This window comes from Cottoperca gobio, chromosome 3, assembly GCF_900634415.1.
Source record: "Cottoperca gobio chromosome 3, fCotGob3.1, whole genome shotgun sequence".
Lineage (NCBI taxonomy): Eukaryota > Metazoa > Chordata > Actinopteri > Perciformes > Bovichtidae > Cottoperca > Cottoperca gobio.
In genome coordinates, this window is record NC_041357.1 from 29,713,699 (window position 1) to 29,731,198 (window position 17,500).

The following is a 17,500-nucleotide window of genomic DNA, read 5'->3' on the forward strand; positions in this document are numbered from 1 at the left end:
CGTGAGCTGAAAATGAAATGAGTACAAGGTGTAAAGGTCAACAGATGAAAATGAGAATAACATGATAGTATGTGGCGTGAAGTGTGAAGGAGGATACACAAGGCCGGACCTGAGCATCTGCTGGGCATCTCACTGTAATTACCATAATTGGACGTCACTGTGTTGATCTAACAATGTTTATTAGACCAGAAGGCACACATGCCCAGAGGAATCAACTCTTTCCCTCTGCTCTCTACACCTCCCTGATGAGCGATGGGACCATTCATACAAAATGCATGTGAGCAGTGAATTATTTATTGTGCTTTTTATTTCCCTCTCATGCAGGGAGATGTGAGTTTAAAAAACCATGAGCTGAGCTGGTTCAGGTGCAGGGTCCATCAAAAGGGTGAACTCCAGTGTGTCCTGACAATCTAAACATGGCTATGTAGGAAAATCCATCTTGTTATACCAAATGTACCATCCCTTAAGCCTCCCTATCGACAAGTAAACAGCCTCCACGTTCACACTTACTGCCTATAGTGGTGTGCTTCCATCCAAGAAAACATTTGCTTTAGAAACAGTGCAAATACATTTCAAACAGATAAAAAGCGAGAGGATGAGCTGCATGATGAAGGATACACACGTGCTACATTTTAATCAAAGGATTCAACTCCCCAGAGTAAGTCTTTTATGCTAAGAGCTTGTGCAGTAGGATGTCCATGGATCGCGACCACACGACACACAGACCTCACAAACGTAACTTTCTCACATGCACTGCAACTCTGAACTTATCAAGACATTAGCCGGAGGAGCGGTTTATGAAAACATTAGGACAACAAACGGACTTTAACCTGGCAGCTCCCGAGTACAAAGTCTGTGTAATGTCCCATCAAGCCCATGTGTGAATAGAGCTACTCATTGTCCGGAGAATTGTGCGTGTTTATGTTTCTATTAAGCGGCGGACGCAAAACCAGAAGAAAGCAAACATCCGAAGGTGGAGAAAAAGGATAATTTACACGGAAACTGCAAAATAAATGTTCTAACTGGAAAGACGACGAGATTCAGGGAATCCTGACTTCTAAGGGCTGACGCCAAAATGGCATATAAATTCAAGGGACGACAAGAGACTGGATTGTTTATGACCAAATTACAAACCGACTACGTGACTGCAGTATAATCGGCGTCATATCCCCCCCCCTCACCTCAACCAAATGGAGAATATTCAGTAAAATAATCTCTTGTTGTGTGCTACATGTGTGAAAGAAAACTCCGGACAATATCCGGACCTGACTCTCAGGACAATGTCCAGAGTTCTTAAGAGATGGAGGAACTTACAAAGCAATGCTCTTGAATTTGTGCTATATGCAGGATAGAGAGGTACAAATATATAGTGCCAGCTACAACAATATGAAGCCTCTGAAAAGCTTTGGTTGCTTCAATAAACCCTTCACATGACAAGCACATCCCTGCATCCTTTTATAGAAAACAAAACTCATCAGTACAATCAATGATGAGCATGCAGTGTAGCAGCTGGTAGTCCCTTTGTGAGAGATATCACAAAACCTGGAGAAATAATACCCCAACTCTAGATTTGTCAACAAGTAAGTGAGAAAATGTTTTGTTGTATCTCTGTACCGACCTTGTAGTAACACCTTTAGCATCTTCCAAATAAAAAAAGCACAAATTAAACCACTGTGCACAAAATTAAAAATACAGTAACAATAACTAGTCAAGTCCCATTTGACACAACAGTGTCCATGCTATGACACAACAGCAGACAATGTTACAAGCAAATATTGAGATTGGCATCACACCAAGATACCACTTTAGACTGTCAGGGGTTTGCTCAACCCATACAGTGAATTAGGATCGTACCACTGAAATAAATTATTAATTGAAGTAAAAGATGAGGGTACGGGGTATTATACACATCAAAATAAGAAAGATTGAGATGAAAAGAAGTTGGAAACCCAGACAAACGTTAAGGACTGATTTATCACGTACCTTGTTCCGAAGCTCCCCCTGGTCCCTGTGGGGGAGTCGAGACTTTCTCCTGGCTTGGTTGGCCTTTCGCGAGTCATTTGCTGCAGAATGGAGCTCAGTTCGGTAATAACTGTGTTCTTGGAGTCTGGAGTGGATGGGGGGCTGTGCAGCTCAGGGGGCTGATCGCCCCACAGCTTGGATGTCCTTTGAGTAGGAGTCCTAGGAGGTTCAGAGGATGAAGGGGGAGGGGGAGGAGCCTGAGGCGGTGATCCATAGGACTCCGGGGGCTCTTCAATGAGAGCGTCATGATAAAGCGATGTTCTGTTGATGACGGACTTGCCCTTGGGTTTGGGTGGCACAGGAGGCCGATCCACCAGGAAGGCATGACCGTCTGCGGTGGCATAGAGGCTCTCCAGAGCGCTGTCACAGAAGCCTCCCTCTGACGACAGAGTGGAGATGCTGGAAACGGTACTGGTTGTCTCCATGTGCTGAGGATCCCCGCTACTGCGGCTGTCTACCTCTTCGATGCCCGAGTCACCCACTCCTGACTCTGAGTCCGGTGGAGGGGGAGGATATGAGGGGGGCATGTTGTTTGCCACCCGTTTGTGTTGTTCAGTGACAGGTGGCGGGGCGTGAGTGTGGTATGGGGGTAGAAGAGGTCCCCCATTCCGTCTCTGTTGCTGAAGCATCGCTGCAATGGCACTAGCCTGATCGTCAGGAATGTCAATACTGTTGGCAAACTCCAGTGGTGGTGGGAGGGGCTCTGAGTATTCAAAATCCTCATCGATGTCAACTGAGGCGAGAGGGGGAGGGGGGATGCGGAAGGGCAGCTTTACTGGTTCGTCTATGGACTCACCTAAAGGAATGCTCCTCCTCCGTGATGATGGTGGCTGGGGATTGACGGAGAGCGATGTAGCGTTGAGAGGATCGGGTTGGTTGGGGTCTTTGAGCTCAGATGGCCTGTTGCTGTCCTGCCCCTCCACCTCTTGGTTGTTCGACTTGTTGCTTGTTTCGTTGCTGGTGTGGACCATCAACAGCCCGGCTGACTTGGGCTGTGATGTGTCTGCCACATCCGCTGGCGCACTTTTCCTCTCTTCAGCTGCTTGATGCTGCCGTTCTTCCCGTGCCCCATCAGACTCATACTTCTGCTCCGTCATCTGCCTCCGCAGAGCACCTCGGTTAGGCCGCCCCATGGTTGCTGAGGAGATTGCAGCAAAACTTGTCTCGATCCCGGAGCGTAGTTTGGTGTCAATAAACAGCGGTTGGTTGAGGTCTGGTTTGTGGCTTGGCTGAATTGGGAGGGACTGGGCTTCATGTTTGGGCGTTTGCTGAACCTGAGGAGGATTTGTTGGCTGATTCTGAGGATGGTTTTGTTGCTCCTTCATCGCACGGTCACGAGCTGCCAGGGCCAGAGCAAGTGGAGAATTAGGATCCAAGGGCTTGCCGGTGACAGGATGAAGGTAGGTCCCATTGGCCCTGTAGTGGCTCTTAGGAGGAGTGGCTGGGAGACTAACGGGACTGTCCAGGTTGGGACACTGGCCTGTTCTGGTGTTTAGAGGCTCACGTACCACTGTGGGCTCAGGAGTGTTGAAATCTGTCATGTTGCCACTACCGCCCCCAACGGGGGGCCCAAGCTGTGCTGCGGAAGGGGGACCCAATATCCTTCGCAGACGCTCGTCGCTACTGAACATACCTTCATCGATAGACTTTGACTGGCGAAGGCGAGGGGTTGGTGTGGGACTATTGAAGTCATCATCCCCAATGTCTATTGACTGGAAGGCGATTGAGTGCTTTCTTGCCTCTAGCCTTTTCTCCCGGTCCCGTACTGCCCCGGCAATAGCTGCCGCAAAGGGGTTGCCAAGAGACATAGGGTCTTCAGGACGCAAACCACAAACAGTGGGCGTAAGAGGTGGGTGTTCAGGGGTGGTGGGCTCGATCTCCATACTGCTACCCTGGCTGCTCTTGCCACTGCTGCTGGTGGAGGGCTCCTTAACGATGATGGTGGGGATAGGAATGGAGGAGCACGTTCGTTCTATAGGCGTAGTAGGCATGGAAAGCGCGCCCGAAGGGCTTGATGGCATGTGACACTTTTTCTCAGGACTGTCCTCAACGTTGGGCTGCTTTACTAGCATGCCCTTCCTTCGAGCTGGTTTGGCTGGCACATACAGGTTCTTATTGCCCACCTCGGAGTAAGGGTTCTCCGGCACTGGCGCGCGCCCTCGGATTCGTGAGTCAAACTGCTCTGAGCTCTGGCGGAAATAGCCACGCCTTAACGTATGAACGTCGGTGGTTCGACTAATTGTCTTCACTGCATTGGGTGAATTCTGGGTGAAGCTGGGTCGTGTGGTGCCGTAGCTCTTGGGTGTAGGGCCAGCAGCTGAGTTGTAATCAGGTGGCGAAGGGGGTGAAATGGCTGGGGGAGGAGGAATGTCCTCTGAGGTGTCAGGCATAGAGAGGCTGCGGGCGAACTTGAGTAGGGGAGGTGTGAGGAATCCATGTTTCTCATCCTCCGATGTACCTTGGAGAAATGGAGCAGAAAGAAATGTGAGGACCTGGGGGTGACATCCCTATTTTTCATTTCCAGCATGCCCTCCTCTTTACACAGCAAATGTCTCATTCATTGATGGGAGCTCTTTCATAACATTAATCTTGGCAGAAAATGTTATTTTGTTGTCACTTAGTCAATGAGTGACACTATATAGTTGACACACCAGTGCCTTCAAACCAGAAAATGCCAAAAGCGCTTTAATTGCAATTATTGTAAAAAGATATTTTAATTTCTTCTTACAATAATGATGCATTGCAAGCGCTGCACATTAGCCTTCATGGCGTCCCTCTAGTTCAGCAGTGAGAATGCTTAATGACCTCAAATATTATCTCCTGAAAGCACACTTTGCTCACTGGACTATTCTAATTGATCTATAAATAGCTTTCATATTGCTTGAGCACACGGAGCAAGTCCTCTGAGCATAAATAGAATATTACGACAAGCTAAAAGCACAAGGTAATGAACATGAGGTTCACAACTCAAGCTGACACTCACACACACTCCCACACACACACTTAGGGTATAAACATCATACCTATGGACTTTTGCTTTTTCAAAGTGCTCTTTTCAGGTAGCCCCAGGAATGCCCCTGGCACAGTGGGTGGCACCACTGCTACTCCCTGGCGGTCATGATACATGGACTGCAAACAAGAATATTGTTAATGATAAACACAGAAGTCTTCACTAGATCTCTGCTGGCTGTGGACACCAACACTAACAGCATTTAGTTTCAGTTCTCTATCAGTCAAAGCTGTAAAACAAAGTGAGAAAAATGCAGCGAGCTCTTCAGAAATGAGTTTGAATTGTTCTTTGGTGTCGGCTAGTATTTGTGTTTCATCCTGTCTGGAAACAAAGACAAGCATGTTATGGGAATATCCGAGAAGACCCCGCAGCACGAACAGACGTCAGAATTTATTCGGCAAAGGCGTTTCCATAATCCAACAACTCTTCTTTGACAAAGGCAAAAACCAAAAGTGAGCATGAAAACTTTTGGCTTAAGCAACTTGAGTCGAATTGTCGAATTGTGGCGTTTCTATACAGCTTTTCTAAAGCGATTCTTCAAAAGTGAACATGGCTAAAGTAACACCACAACATACTGTAGAAATGTATTTTTCAATATCACCTGAGTTCAGTTTTGTTCACCTACATTAATATCTGCTGCTGTAACCAAACAGCGACTGGAGGGCCGTGGTTTGATTGTGGCGATCTTCATATCGACAGGCGAGGTCTTCTGGGCGTGCGTCATCTCCTCAACTTTGTCTGGAAGATAAAGCGAGCCGTAATTGATGAGCAGCAACAAAGCGACGAGGGCAGGACTGAACTTGTAAAGCCAAACGCAAGCTGGTCATTCACAGTGACATTTCCCTGTGTTTCCACACTGACTTGCAGATGAGACTGAAACAAAAAAAAAACATTGAAACACATTTTTGGGGAGGGGGGGACAGGAAGACTTTGATGAAATGTTTTGGGTATGTCCAGCCTTGCAAGCCGTGCAAGCTCTTTCCAAACAGCCGACTCAGCAGCATCATCCACCTCTCAGGGTCATTCCCTCATTAAATGAACATGAGGTCTGTCAACTTTGTCGTTATCTTTCCCACTTTTTTATTTTTGCGCCTGCAACATGGGAAAGGTGTCAACGGCAAATTTGCATTGAACTTCCCTCGGGTGTGATGATGCCGTCAGACAGAGTCCACCTAAAAGGTTGTGCTCAGAGAAGCTACATGCTAGTCCTGATCTAGCCTTCGGCTGAGCGGCCTCCCTGGCTAGCTCTGTCTAGGATGTAGAAAGCTTCCATGCATTAGGGGGCAGTGATTACTTAGAGTGACTTGGAAAACAATCCTCTTCTTCTGCGCATCTACACACAGAGGAGAGGAGTGGGAGGGGAGAGGTGAGGAAGGGAGGAAAGGGGAGGAAAGGAGCATCAATGACCTTAACTACAGTTACAGCAAAAACAGAAAACACACACACACACACACACACACACACACACACACACATACACACACAAAAGAGGAAAAGAAATGCACATTTCCTCGCTCTCACAATTGGATTACTGCTACAGACAACATGCAACACGGTTGCCCTGGAAACCTATCTGTGAGTGAATCATTTCCTGGAATAAACCCACCCCCCACACACACACACACACACTCACACACACACACACACACACACACACTCACACTCACACACACACACACACACACTCACACACACACTCACGCACGCACGCACGCACGCACACTCGCACGCACGCACACACACACACACACTCACACACACACACACTCACGCACGCACGCACGCACACTCGCACGCACGCACGCACACACACACTCACACACACACTCACACACACACTCACACACACACACTCACGCACGCACGCACGCACGCACGCACACACACACACACTCACACACACACACACACACACACACACACACACACACACAAACACACACTCACACACACACACACACTCACTAACGTGTTCTGTAATTCCTCATTAAGGGTCTGTTGTTGTGTTTCATTGTGTTTGAAGCTTGAAATCTTCCCAGAAATTAAATAATGTTGTTTTGCTGTTTGTGTTTCGGAGGCACACTGAGGTACGAGTGAATAATGGGACAACTCCACGTGCTGCCAAATCGAACAGAAGAACAAATCATAATCTGTGATCGTGAACAAAGAGCCGAGGAGTTCACACTTCTCAGTATTTGACATCCAGACAACATTAAACATTCAACAACATTCAGAACTACATGAAGTTCCAAACAGCTGTCGTCAGAAACACATTGTAACTCAAACACCATTTGGTTTGAGAGTCAAACTGAAAATAAATCGTCAACAAATAGAAGAGTGTTAGTTCATCACAGCGAGGTGGGGGGAGGAAGGACGTAAATCAATTCTCAGAGATGCAGGATGGGATGTAAACATGCCTGCTGGGACTTACCACCTTTCTTTTTCCTCAGCGTGGCTTAAAGGGCGACAGAAACATGTTTATGTGTCTTAAAGAGTTCTTATCACAAGATGAACAACAGTATTCAGTCGGTGTATTTTCCATCTATTTAAATGCACTTTAACGTTACCGAGCGACACTATCACTTCTGTGAATGCACAAAGTAAAGAATAAAATGTGTCCAATAAGCAGCTCCAGGGGAAACCAGTCATATTTTCTGTCAGCAATTTAAAGCAATATAAGTGATTTTATTTATTCATTCACTTTCCATATGCCTGCTCTGTGCACACACCATATCCATCAGTTTATATTTGATTAATCATTTAATCTATATAATACACAATATAGTGAAGAAGTGACAACAGCAGGCCATAACTGGAACGTTAACATCGCAATTATTTTCAAGTTCTTAATTGTTTTAGCAGGAAACAGAGTTTCTTGCATTTAATAAAAAATAACTGGTGACACAAAGATCAAGTTCTAATCCTTCAGATTTTCATGAAATTTAACCACGTTTTTGTTTTTTGGACGCCATTTCTTCTGCAATAAACATTATTTCATAGACTACAGCCTCACTGCTGACTGAGCTGAATTAAGTTACCGCTGCTGCTTCAAATCATAAACAGTTTGTATCACTACTTCATCTACTCACTAAACCAGCATGAGACAGCACACCCGGCTGCGGGTGGCTTACCGCCATAGAAATAGAAAAATGGACGTTCCCATTCAAATTCAAATTAACGTAGCAGGACGGTCAGAGCGGCGGCCATTTTTTATGTGTAACAGCAACAGACTAACTTCCAGAGGTTGTGCAGTAAGAACTACAACGAGCAGTGAAGTCTAAACGTTACGAAGCAGAGAGTCAGAGTACATGACTTAATGCTTCATCCACACACAGGAGAGCACAACGCTATCGCCGGAGGGACAGCTTTGTCCGGCTCTTTCTGTAACCTGTAACTTTATTTATACAGAATCTTTCATACAATCATGAACAACTCATCACACAGAGGGTCCTGTGAAGTGTACTCACCACACACACATATAGAAACAGATGATACTAGCACACTAATGTCATATATTTAAGTTATTGGCTCCTTGGGACAGCTCATAGGGGCGGGGATCTTTTCATTAGGGATGCAACTATGTTCGTTATTGATTAATCTGCAGATTATTGTTCCTGATTAATCGTTTGCTGTATGACATGTCCATCACAACTTCTATAAGCCCAAGAGGACGTCTTTAAATGTCTCTTTAATATGATATGAAACAGAAAAAAGCAAGAAATCTCCAGATTTGAGGCTGAAAACAGCATTTTCTGACATTTTTGCATGAAAAACGACATTAACATTAATCAGTTCTCTAAATAGTTGCTCGATCGATTTATCGATAAATCGATAAATCGCTGAGTGCTGCAGCTCTACTGGAGAAGCGTCCGTCATGCATGACAGTAAAGGAGATGAGGAGGCAGGCAAACCAAAGCAAAAGGATTGGAAACTTAAATCGCAGTCGAACAAAAGCTTCATAAGTTCATAAGTTCATAAGTTCATAAGTTCATAAGTTCATAAGTTCATAAGTTCTTACCTTTATCCACTGAGAGACACAGAGAAGAAGAAAGAGGGAGAAACAACAGATCTGCTGTTAGACACAGATTCCCGTCGGACATTGTGAGTAACAGTCGACGCCGGACGCTCTTACCGAGTTCCTCCAGTTCAGACGTCATGGACTTGGAGCGCATGGACAGGGCTGTGGTGGGGGCTCTCTTGGGGGGCGGAGGAGCTGGGGGGGGGAGACGCAGTCTTGTGACTAAAACATGTAATTTTGTTTCATTCAGACATAAAGTCGAATTATACCTTTTCATGGGTTCATTGTGTTCATGATGATAATTATTAACTATGCTCTTGTTTGCTGTAAGTCCCCGTGTACGAACACACCAAACAAACATATCAATAACGTTTGTTACTCGCTGTAACTTCCTTAATGTTCCGCAGCTTCAGTTAGAAAGAGGGACTTCTGTGGAAACATTTAACATGTCTGTTGATAGTTGCAGATAAAGATCAGGCTGCACTAATGTTATTAGTATTATACTATTTGTAGAATTAGATTCCAGTTTAATAATCATTTATAGTTATAATCCATATTTGTTGGCGTTAGATTTATTATGATATGACGGTAGACGTGACGTCCCTTTAATTGTTGGTATTGATGAACGCTGAGGGTTGGGGTACATTCACTTCTGATAATCTAACAAACTATAATCACGCTGTCTTTATTAAATATTAGCCACAGCCGAGTTTCGACAGCTTTGTAGGAAACATGAACTTCCTGTTCTTCTTCTTCTGAGTTATTTTAGTTGTTTGCATTGTGAACATGGAGTATGTCAGAGTTCTCGCTGCCTCTGAGGGATATGATTACATAACACATGACTGCAGTGTATTTTAATACGACTCTTAGCGGATCCAGATTTATATGTTCTGCACCCTGAACGTCCCGTCAACGCTCTACAGATGTTGTACCTTTTTTGCGTGCCGTGTCGTCGGGGTCCAGATTCCGGCTGACCGTCACCACCTTGATCAGGAGCCGGTTGCCTCCCTGGCGGATCATGTTGACCACCTGTCTGTGTCCCACCTTCACCACGTTCTCCTGGTTCACCTGCAACGAGCACAGCGGAGTCAGTGACGTCACATCCTGAGGGACTCAAAGCTGCAGAAAGTTGGGAACTATTTTCTTGGCTCGCAATAAGATGTGATAAGTATAAGTGTCGTCAGCAGACATTGGCAACACATGGTCGATCCCTTTACTTTGTATATTTCAGAACTTTCTGAGCGGCAAAATGAAACTTTATGCACAATTTTAAAACAAGCATCTTTTAAGGGGAGACACTACAGGTGAACAGAGTCATACATGTTGTACACACTACAGGTGAACAGAGTCATACATGTTGTACACACTACAGGTGAACAGAGTCATACATGTTGTACACACTACAGGTGAACAGAGTCATACATGTTGTACACACTACAGGTGAACAGAGTCATACATGTTGTACACACTACAGGTGAACAGAGTCATACATGTTGTACACACTACAGGTGAACAGAGTCATACATGTTGTACACACTACAGGTGAACAGGGTCATACATGTTGTACACACTACAGGTGAACAGAGTCATACATGTTGTACACACTACAGGTGAACAGAGTCATACTTGTTGTACACACTACAGGTGAACAGAGTCATACATGTTGTACACACTACAGGTGAACAGAGTCATACATGTTGTACACACTACAGGTGAACAGAGTCATACATGTTGTACACACTACAGGTGAACAGAGTCATACATGTTGTACACACTACAGGTGAACAGGGTCATACATGTTGTACACACTACAGGTGAACAGGGTCATACATGTTGTACACACTACAGGTGAACAGAGTCATACATGTTGTACACACTACAGGTGAACAGAGTCATACTTGTTGTACACACTACAGGTGAACAAAGTCATACATGTTGTACACACTACAGGTGAACAGGGTCATACATGTTGTACACACTACAGGTGAACAGAGTCATACATGTTGTACACACTACAGGTGAACAGGGTAAACATGTAACTAACAGATATCAGCATGAAGCTTCACCACTTCATTACTCACATCAACACAAGTACTGTTTATATTACAAGTGTTCATGTTTCAATATGTACATGAGGCATTATGTAATGTAGCTGTGGAGAGTTTAAATCTACACACACAAAGTTACAAACATGAACTCTGATGTTCTCATGTTTCCTCTCGTCTCACAGAAGACGAGTTGTAGAAGATAAATAGCACAAACTAAATGTTTTTGCATGTAGTGACACATCTATGGACCCTCTCAACGCCTTACATACATTTTTGAGAGGCTCAAAGAAATCCCCTGAACATGAACAGACTGTTCTCTCCTCTTCTGAAACAAAGAGGTGTGTTGCTTCTACAGCCCACCAGGTAGGAGCCTTTCAGAGAGCTGGCTTAGGACGCTAACTTCCTCTGCACAGAGTCCTGCAACGTGTCACAGCAGTCAACCCCAACATGCTCAACATTGAAAGAATCCACAGGTAGTCAGGAGGTTAACCTGCAGTCCTGCAGGTGACCGTGAGTCCTCTGACACATACCATAACATATATATTTAAGCCTTGTTAGCGTTGAACGCTTTGTCTTTTATTAAAACAGCTGCAGTCTTCTGAGAGCTTTGCTATCAATGTTCATGCAAGACAGTGGCAACAAACCATCTGAAGCCTAAAACAACAAAACCATCTGAGACCTAAAGCAACAAACCATCTGAAACCTAAAACAACAAACCATCTGAAGCCTAAAACAACAAACCATCTGAAACCTAAAGCAACAAACCATCTGAAACCATCTGAAACCTAAAGCAACAAACCATCTGAAACCTAAAGCAACAAACCATCTGAAACCATCTGAAGCCTAAAACAACAAACCATCTGAAACCTAAAACAACAAACCATCTGAAACCTAAAACAACAAACCATCTGAAGCCTAAAACAACAAACCATCTGAAGCCTAAAACAACAAACCATCTGAAACCATCTGAGACCTAAAGCAACAAACCATCTGAAACCATCTGAAACCTAAAGCAACAAAACCATCTGAAACCATCTGAAACCTAAAGCAACAAACCATCTGAAACCATCTGAAACCTAAAGCAACAAAACCATCTGAAACCTAAAGCAACAAAACCATCTGAAACCTAAAGCAACAAAACCATCTGAAGCCTAAAACAACAAACCATCTGAAGCCTAAAGCAACAAACCATCTGAAACCATCTGAAGCCTAAAACAACAAACCATCTGAAACCTAAAACAACAAACCATCTGAAGCCTAAAACAACAAACCATCTGAAACCATCTGAAACCTAAAACAACAAACCATCTGAAACCATCTGAAACCTAAAGCAACAAACCATCTGAAACCATCTGAAACCTAAAACAACAAACCATCTGAAGCCTAAAACAACAAACCATCTGAAACCATCTGAAGCCTAAAACAACAAACCATCTGAAGCCTAAAACAACAAACCATCTGAAACCATCTGAGACCTAAAGCAACAAACCATCTGAAACCATCTGAAACCTAAAGCAACAAAACCATCTGAAACCATCTGAAACCTAAAGCAACAAACCATCTGAAACCATCTGAAACCTAAAGCAACAAAACCATCTGAAACCTAAAGCAACAAAACCATCTGAAACCTAAAGCAACAAAACCATCTGAAGCCTAAAACAACAAACCATCTGAAGCCTAAAGCAACAAACCATCTGAAACCATCTGAAGCCTAAAACAACAAACCATCTGAAACCTAAAACAACAAACCATCTGAAGCCTAAAACAACAAACCATCTGAAACCATCTGAAACCTAAAACAACAAACCATCTGAAACCATCTGAAACCTAAAGCAACAAACCATCTGAAGCCTAAAGCAACAAACCATCTGAAACCTAAAACAACAAACCATCTGAAACCATCTGAAACCTAAAGCAACAAACCATCTGAAACCATCTGAAGCCTAAAACAACAAACCATCTGAAACCATCTGAAACCTAAAGCAACAAACCATCTGAAACCATCTGAAGCCTAAAACAACAAACCACCTGAGACCTAAAACAACAAACCATCTGAAACCTAAAACAACAAACCATCTGAAGCCTAAAACAACAAACCATCTGAAACCATCTGAAACCTAAAGCAACAAACCATCTGAAGCCTAAAACAACAAACCATCTGAAACCATCTGAAACCTAAAGCAACAAACCATCTGAAGCCTAAAACAACAAACCATCTGAAACCATCTGAAACCTAAAGCAACAAACCATCTGAAACCATCTGAAGCCTAAAACAACAAACCACCTGAGACCTAAAACAACAAACCATCTGAAACCTAAAGCAACAAACCATCTGAAACCTAAAACAACAAACCATCTGAAACCTAAAGCAACAAACCATCTGAAACCTAAAGCAACAAACCATCTGAAACCTAAAGCAACAAACCACCTGAGACCTAAAGCAACAAACCATCTGAGACCTAAAGAAACAAACCATCTGAAGCCTAAAGCAACAAACCACCTAAAGCCTAAAGCAACAAACCATCTGAGACCTAAAGAAACAAACCATCTGAGACCTAAAGAAACAAACCATCTGAAGCCTAAAACAACAAACCATCTGAAACCATCTGAAGCCTAAAACAACAAACCATCTGAGACCTAAAGCAACAAACCATCTGAAACCATCTGAAGCCTAAAACAACAAACCATCTGAAACCATCTGAAACCTAAAGCAACAAACCATCTGAAGCCTAAAACAACAAACCACCTGAGACTTAAAGCAACAAACCATCTGAGACCTAAAGCAACAAACCATCTGAAACCATCTGAAACCTAAAGCAACAAACCATCTGAAACCATCTGAAACCTAAAGCAACAAACCATCTGATGCCTAAAACAACAAACCATCTGAAACCTAAAGCAACAAACCATCTGAGACCTAAAGCAACAAACCATCTGAAGCCTAAAGCAACAAACCATCTGAAGCCTAAAACAACAAACCTTTTATGGAGTTATGAAAACAACATTGGTGGAAAGCAGCAAGAAACAAAACAGCAGCAGACAAGATGTTGAAAGATTTGCAGCATGTGATCTCTGTCACTGAAGCCTGCGGTGACTTCACGCTGGGACTGAAGCTATTTGCAGGTAGCAGCTCATCAAAGTGACACATGATGTAGAAGAAGAGGAAGAGGAAGAGGGAGAGGGGATCAGTATTTATACTGAGCACGTGTACTCAAAGCTCCACTCTGGTCTACCCACACAGGTCTCTTATTGTGCTGACCTCTTCAGGTGTGTGTGGGCGTGTACTGATGGTTTGATTGACAGCTCGCCCACTCCCCCGTTAGCGCTGCTACACCTGTTGGCCAGGTAAATTACCAGGGGTGTAATGCCTTTATTTTGAAATTCCCATGGTACTTGTGTGTCACCATGTCCATCCCAGCGCACTTCCTGTAGAGTCCAGTAATAAAATGCTCAGATCATATTTTAGTTGCTTTTTGTGAGACTTTAAGAGCAAATATCGTAGGATACGTATCAGGATACAGAGGTTACTGTAAAGTAAAAAGTAAAAAGAAAAGACGCCCGTATGGAAACAATGATGCAACCAGAACAGTTGGATCTGCATTTACATCCAACATCATAACATTACTTTTATCTTTGCACGTAAACTATTAATTAAAAATCGATACAGTGTCACAAAAGATAATCTCGCAACACGTGTGTTGATATTTTCCTGTGCAGATGTGAAGATGTGAAGATGTGAAGATGTGAAGATGTGCAGATGTTAAGATATGCAGATGTGAAGATATGCAGATGTGAAGATGTGCAGATGTGAAGATGTGCAGATGTGAAGATGCGCAGATGTGCAGATGTGAAGATATGCAGATGTGAAGATGTGAAGATGTGCAGATGTGAAGATGTGCAGATGTGAAGATATGCAGATGTGAAGATGTGAAGATGTGCAGATGTGAAGATGTGCAGATGTGAAGATATGCAGATGTGAAGATGTGAAGATATGCAGATGTGAAGATGTGCAGATGTGAAGATATGCAGATGTGAAGATGTGCAGATGTGAAGATATGCAGATGTGAAGATGTGCAGATGTGAAGATGTGCAGATGTGAAGATGTGCAGATGTGAAGATATGCAGATGTGAAGATGTGCAGATGTGAAGATGTGCAGATGTGAAGATATGCAGATGTGAAGATGTGCATATGTGAAGATATACAGATGTGAATATATGCAGATGTGAAGATATGCAGATGTGAATATATGCATATGTGAAGATGTGCATATGTGAAGATGTGCAGATGTGCAGATGTGAAGATATGCAGATGTGAAGATATGCAGATGTGAAGATGTGAAGATGTGCATATGTGAAGATATGCAGATGTGAATATATGCAGATGTGCATATGTGCATATGTGAAGATATGCAGATGTGAATATATGCAGATGTGAATATATGCAGATGTGCAGATGTGCATATGTGAAGATATGCAGATGTGAATATATGCAGATGTGCAGATGTGCATATGTGAAGATATGCAGATGTGAAGATGTGAAGATATGAAGATGTGCATATGTGCATATGTGCATATGTGAAGATGTGCAGATGTGCAGATGTGAATATATGCAGATGTGCAGATGTGAATATGTGCAGATGTGCATATGTGCATATGTGAAGATATGCATATGTGAAGATGTGCAGATGTGAATATATGCAGATGTGCAGATGTGAAGATATGCATATGTGAAGATGTGCATATGTGCATATGTGCAGATGTGCAGATGTGAAGATATGCAGATGTGAAGATGTGAAGATATGCAGATGTGAAGATGTGAAGATGTGCATATGTGCATATGTGAAGATATGCAGATGTGAATATATGCAGATGTGCATATGTGAAGATATGCAGATGTGAATATGTGCATATGTGAAGATATGCAGATGTGAATATATGCAGATGTGAAGATGTGCATATGTGCATATGTGAAGATGTGCAGATGTGAAGATGTGCATATGTGAAGATGTGCAGATATGCAGATGTGCAGATGTGAAGATATGCAGATGTGAAGATGTGAAGATATGAAGATGTGAATATGTGCATATGTGAAGATGTGCAGATGTGAATATGTGCAGATGTGAAGATGTGCAGATGTGCATATGTGAAGATGTGCAGATGTGAATATGTGAAGATGTGCAGATGTGAATATGTGCAGATGTGCAGATGTGAATATGTGCAGATGTGAATATGTGCATATGTGAATATGTGCATATGTGAAGATATGCAGATGTGCAGATGTGAATATGTGCAGATGTGCAGATGTGAATATGTGCAGTGGAACACGGGCACTGTATGATTTATTAAGCAAAAGTGGCTTTTAGTTGCAGTTTAGAGGATTTGATGCTTCTCTTCATATCTTTGTGTTTCTGCACAAGAATAAGATTTATATTCACGTTTCTTTTTCTGGAAAGGTAAAAAGTTGTGACTTGTCTTTTGATTCTTGCAGCACCAAGTAGACTAAAGATTAAGAGCTGAGCAGATGTGTTAATGTGGAGGTGGTGTTCAGTCTGCATGTTGGGGGCGCTGCCCTCCGCTTCAGTCTTCAAAGACAACGAGAACAAGTTGGTGCAGCTGAACAAGTTGCAGATATCAGATTATAATTAAAGGACAGAGACACCAGCGGGCCACAGATTATCTGTCAACCCCCCCCCCCCCCCCGCCACACACACACACACACACACACACACGCTCATATCAGATTGTTGGCTGTGCAAATAATCACACACATTTCATACTTTCTCTTGCATGTCCACATGGATGGTTTTTAATCTCATTACAGCCGGTCTAATTTAATACGAGGCCTGCTGGACCGCTCCGCTCCACCTCTCTTCTTCCAGACAGAGAGTGGAGGAGGGGTGGATGAAGGGATGGAAGAGAGAGCGGCCTGCAGCGACACAGAGGAGCGATGGACGGGAAGAGGGAGCGAGAGCTAAAGTGGTGGATGACGGAACATGTAGAGGACGGAGGAGCGTTGGCTGCGAGGGGGAAGTGATGAAGACAGAGAGAGACAGAGAGAAAGGTTTTCATCAAACACACGCTGCTCACGAGGGCGGACATCTTGGTAATTAGAGAGAATAAAACCAAACAGCTGTTTCAGCGTGACCTAGAGTTCCCTCTGCCGTGCTCCATCACACACACTGAGGTTCACACACTACTACACTATAGGGGAAGCCTTATGTAACACTGTTATGTAACTACGCTTGAAGGATGGACACACACACACACACACACACACACACACACACACACACACACACACACACACACACACACACACACACACACACAACGTAGGCAGCCTGTTTGGACTGATTCTTAAAGCACGTGTTTCATAAGGATGAATAAACACTGAGAACATAT

General features: G+C 43.5%; 1 protein-coding gene across 1 annotated transcript in view; it reads right to left on the reverse strand.

Annotated features, from left to right (window-relative positions):
- The window catches only part of shank2a (SH3 and multiple ankyrin repeat domains 2a), a 221,869-nt gene that overhangs the window by 11,531 nt on the left and 192,838 nt on the right, over positions 1 to 17,500 (reverse strand). The window contains exons 19-26 of the mRNA XM_029426822.1: positions 9,983 to 10,118; positions 9,165 to 9,245; positions 9,051 to 9,059; positions 7,464 to 7,487; positions 6,327 to 6,365; positions 5,658 to 5,770; positions 5,046 to 5,151; positions 1,984 to 4,480 (exon numbers count right to left, since the gene is read on the reverse strand). Coding sequence (XP_029282682.1) covers positions 1,984 to 4,480; positions 5,046 to 5,151; positions 5,658 to 5,770; positions 6,327 to 6,365; positions 7,464 to 7,487; positions 9,051 to 9,059; positions 9,165 to 9,245; positions 9,983 to 10,118 — 3,005 coding nt within the window. The remainder of the gene's footprint in view (positions 1 to 1,983; positions 4,481 to 5,045; positions 5,152 to 5,657; positions 5,771 to 6,326; positions 6,366 to 7,463; positions 7,488 to 9,050; positions 9,060 to 9,164; positions 9,246 to 9,982; positions 10,119 to 17,500) is intronic.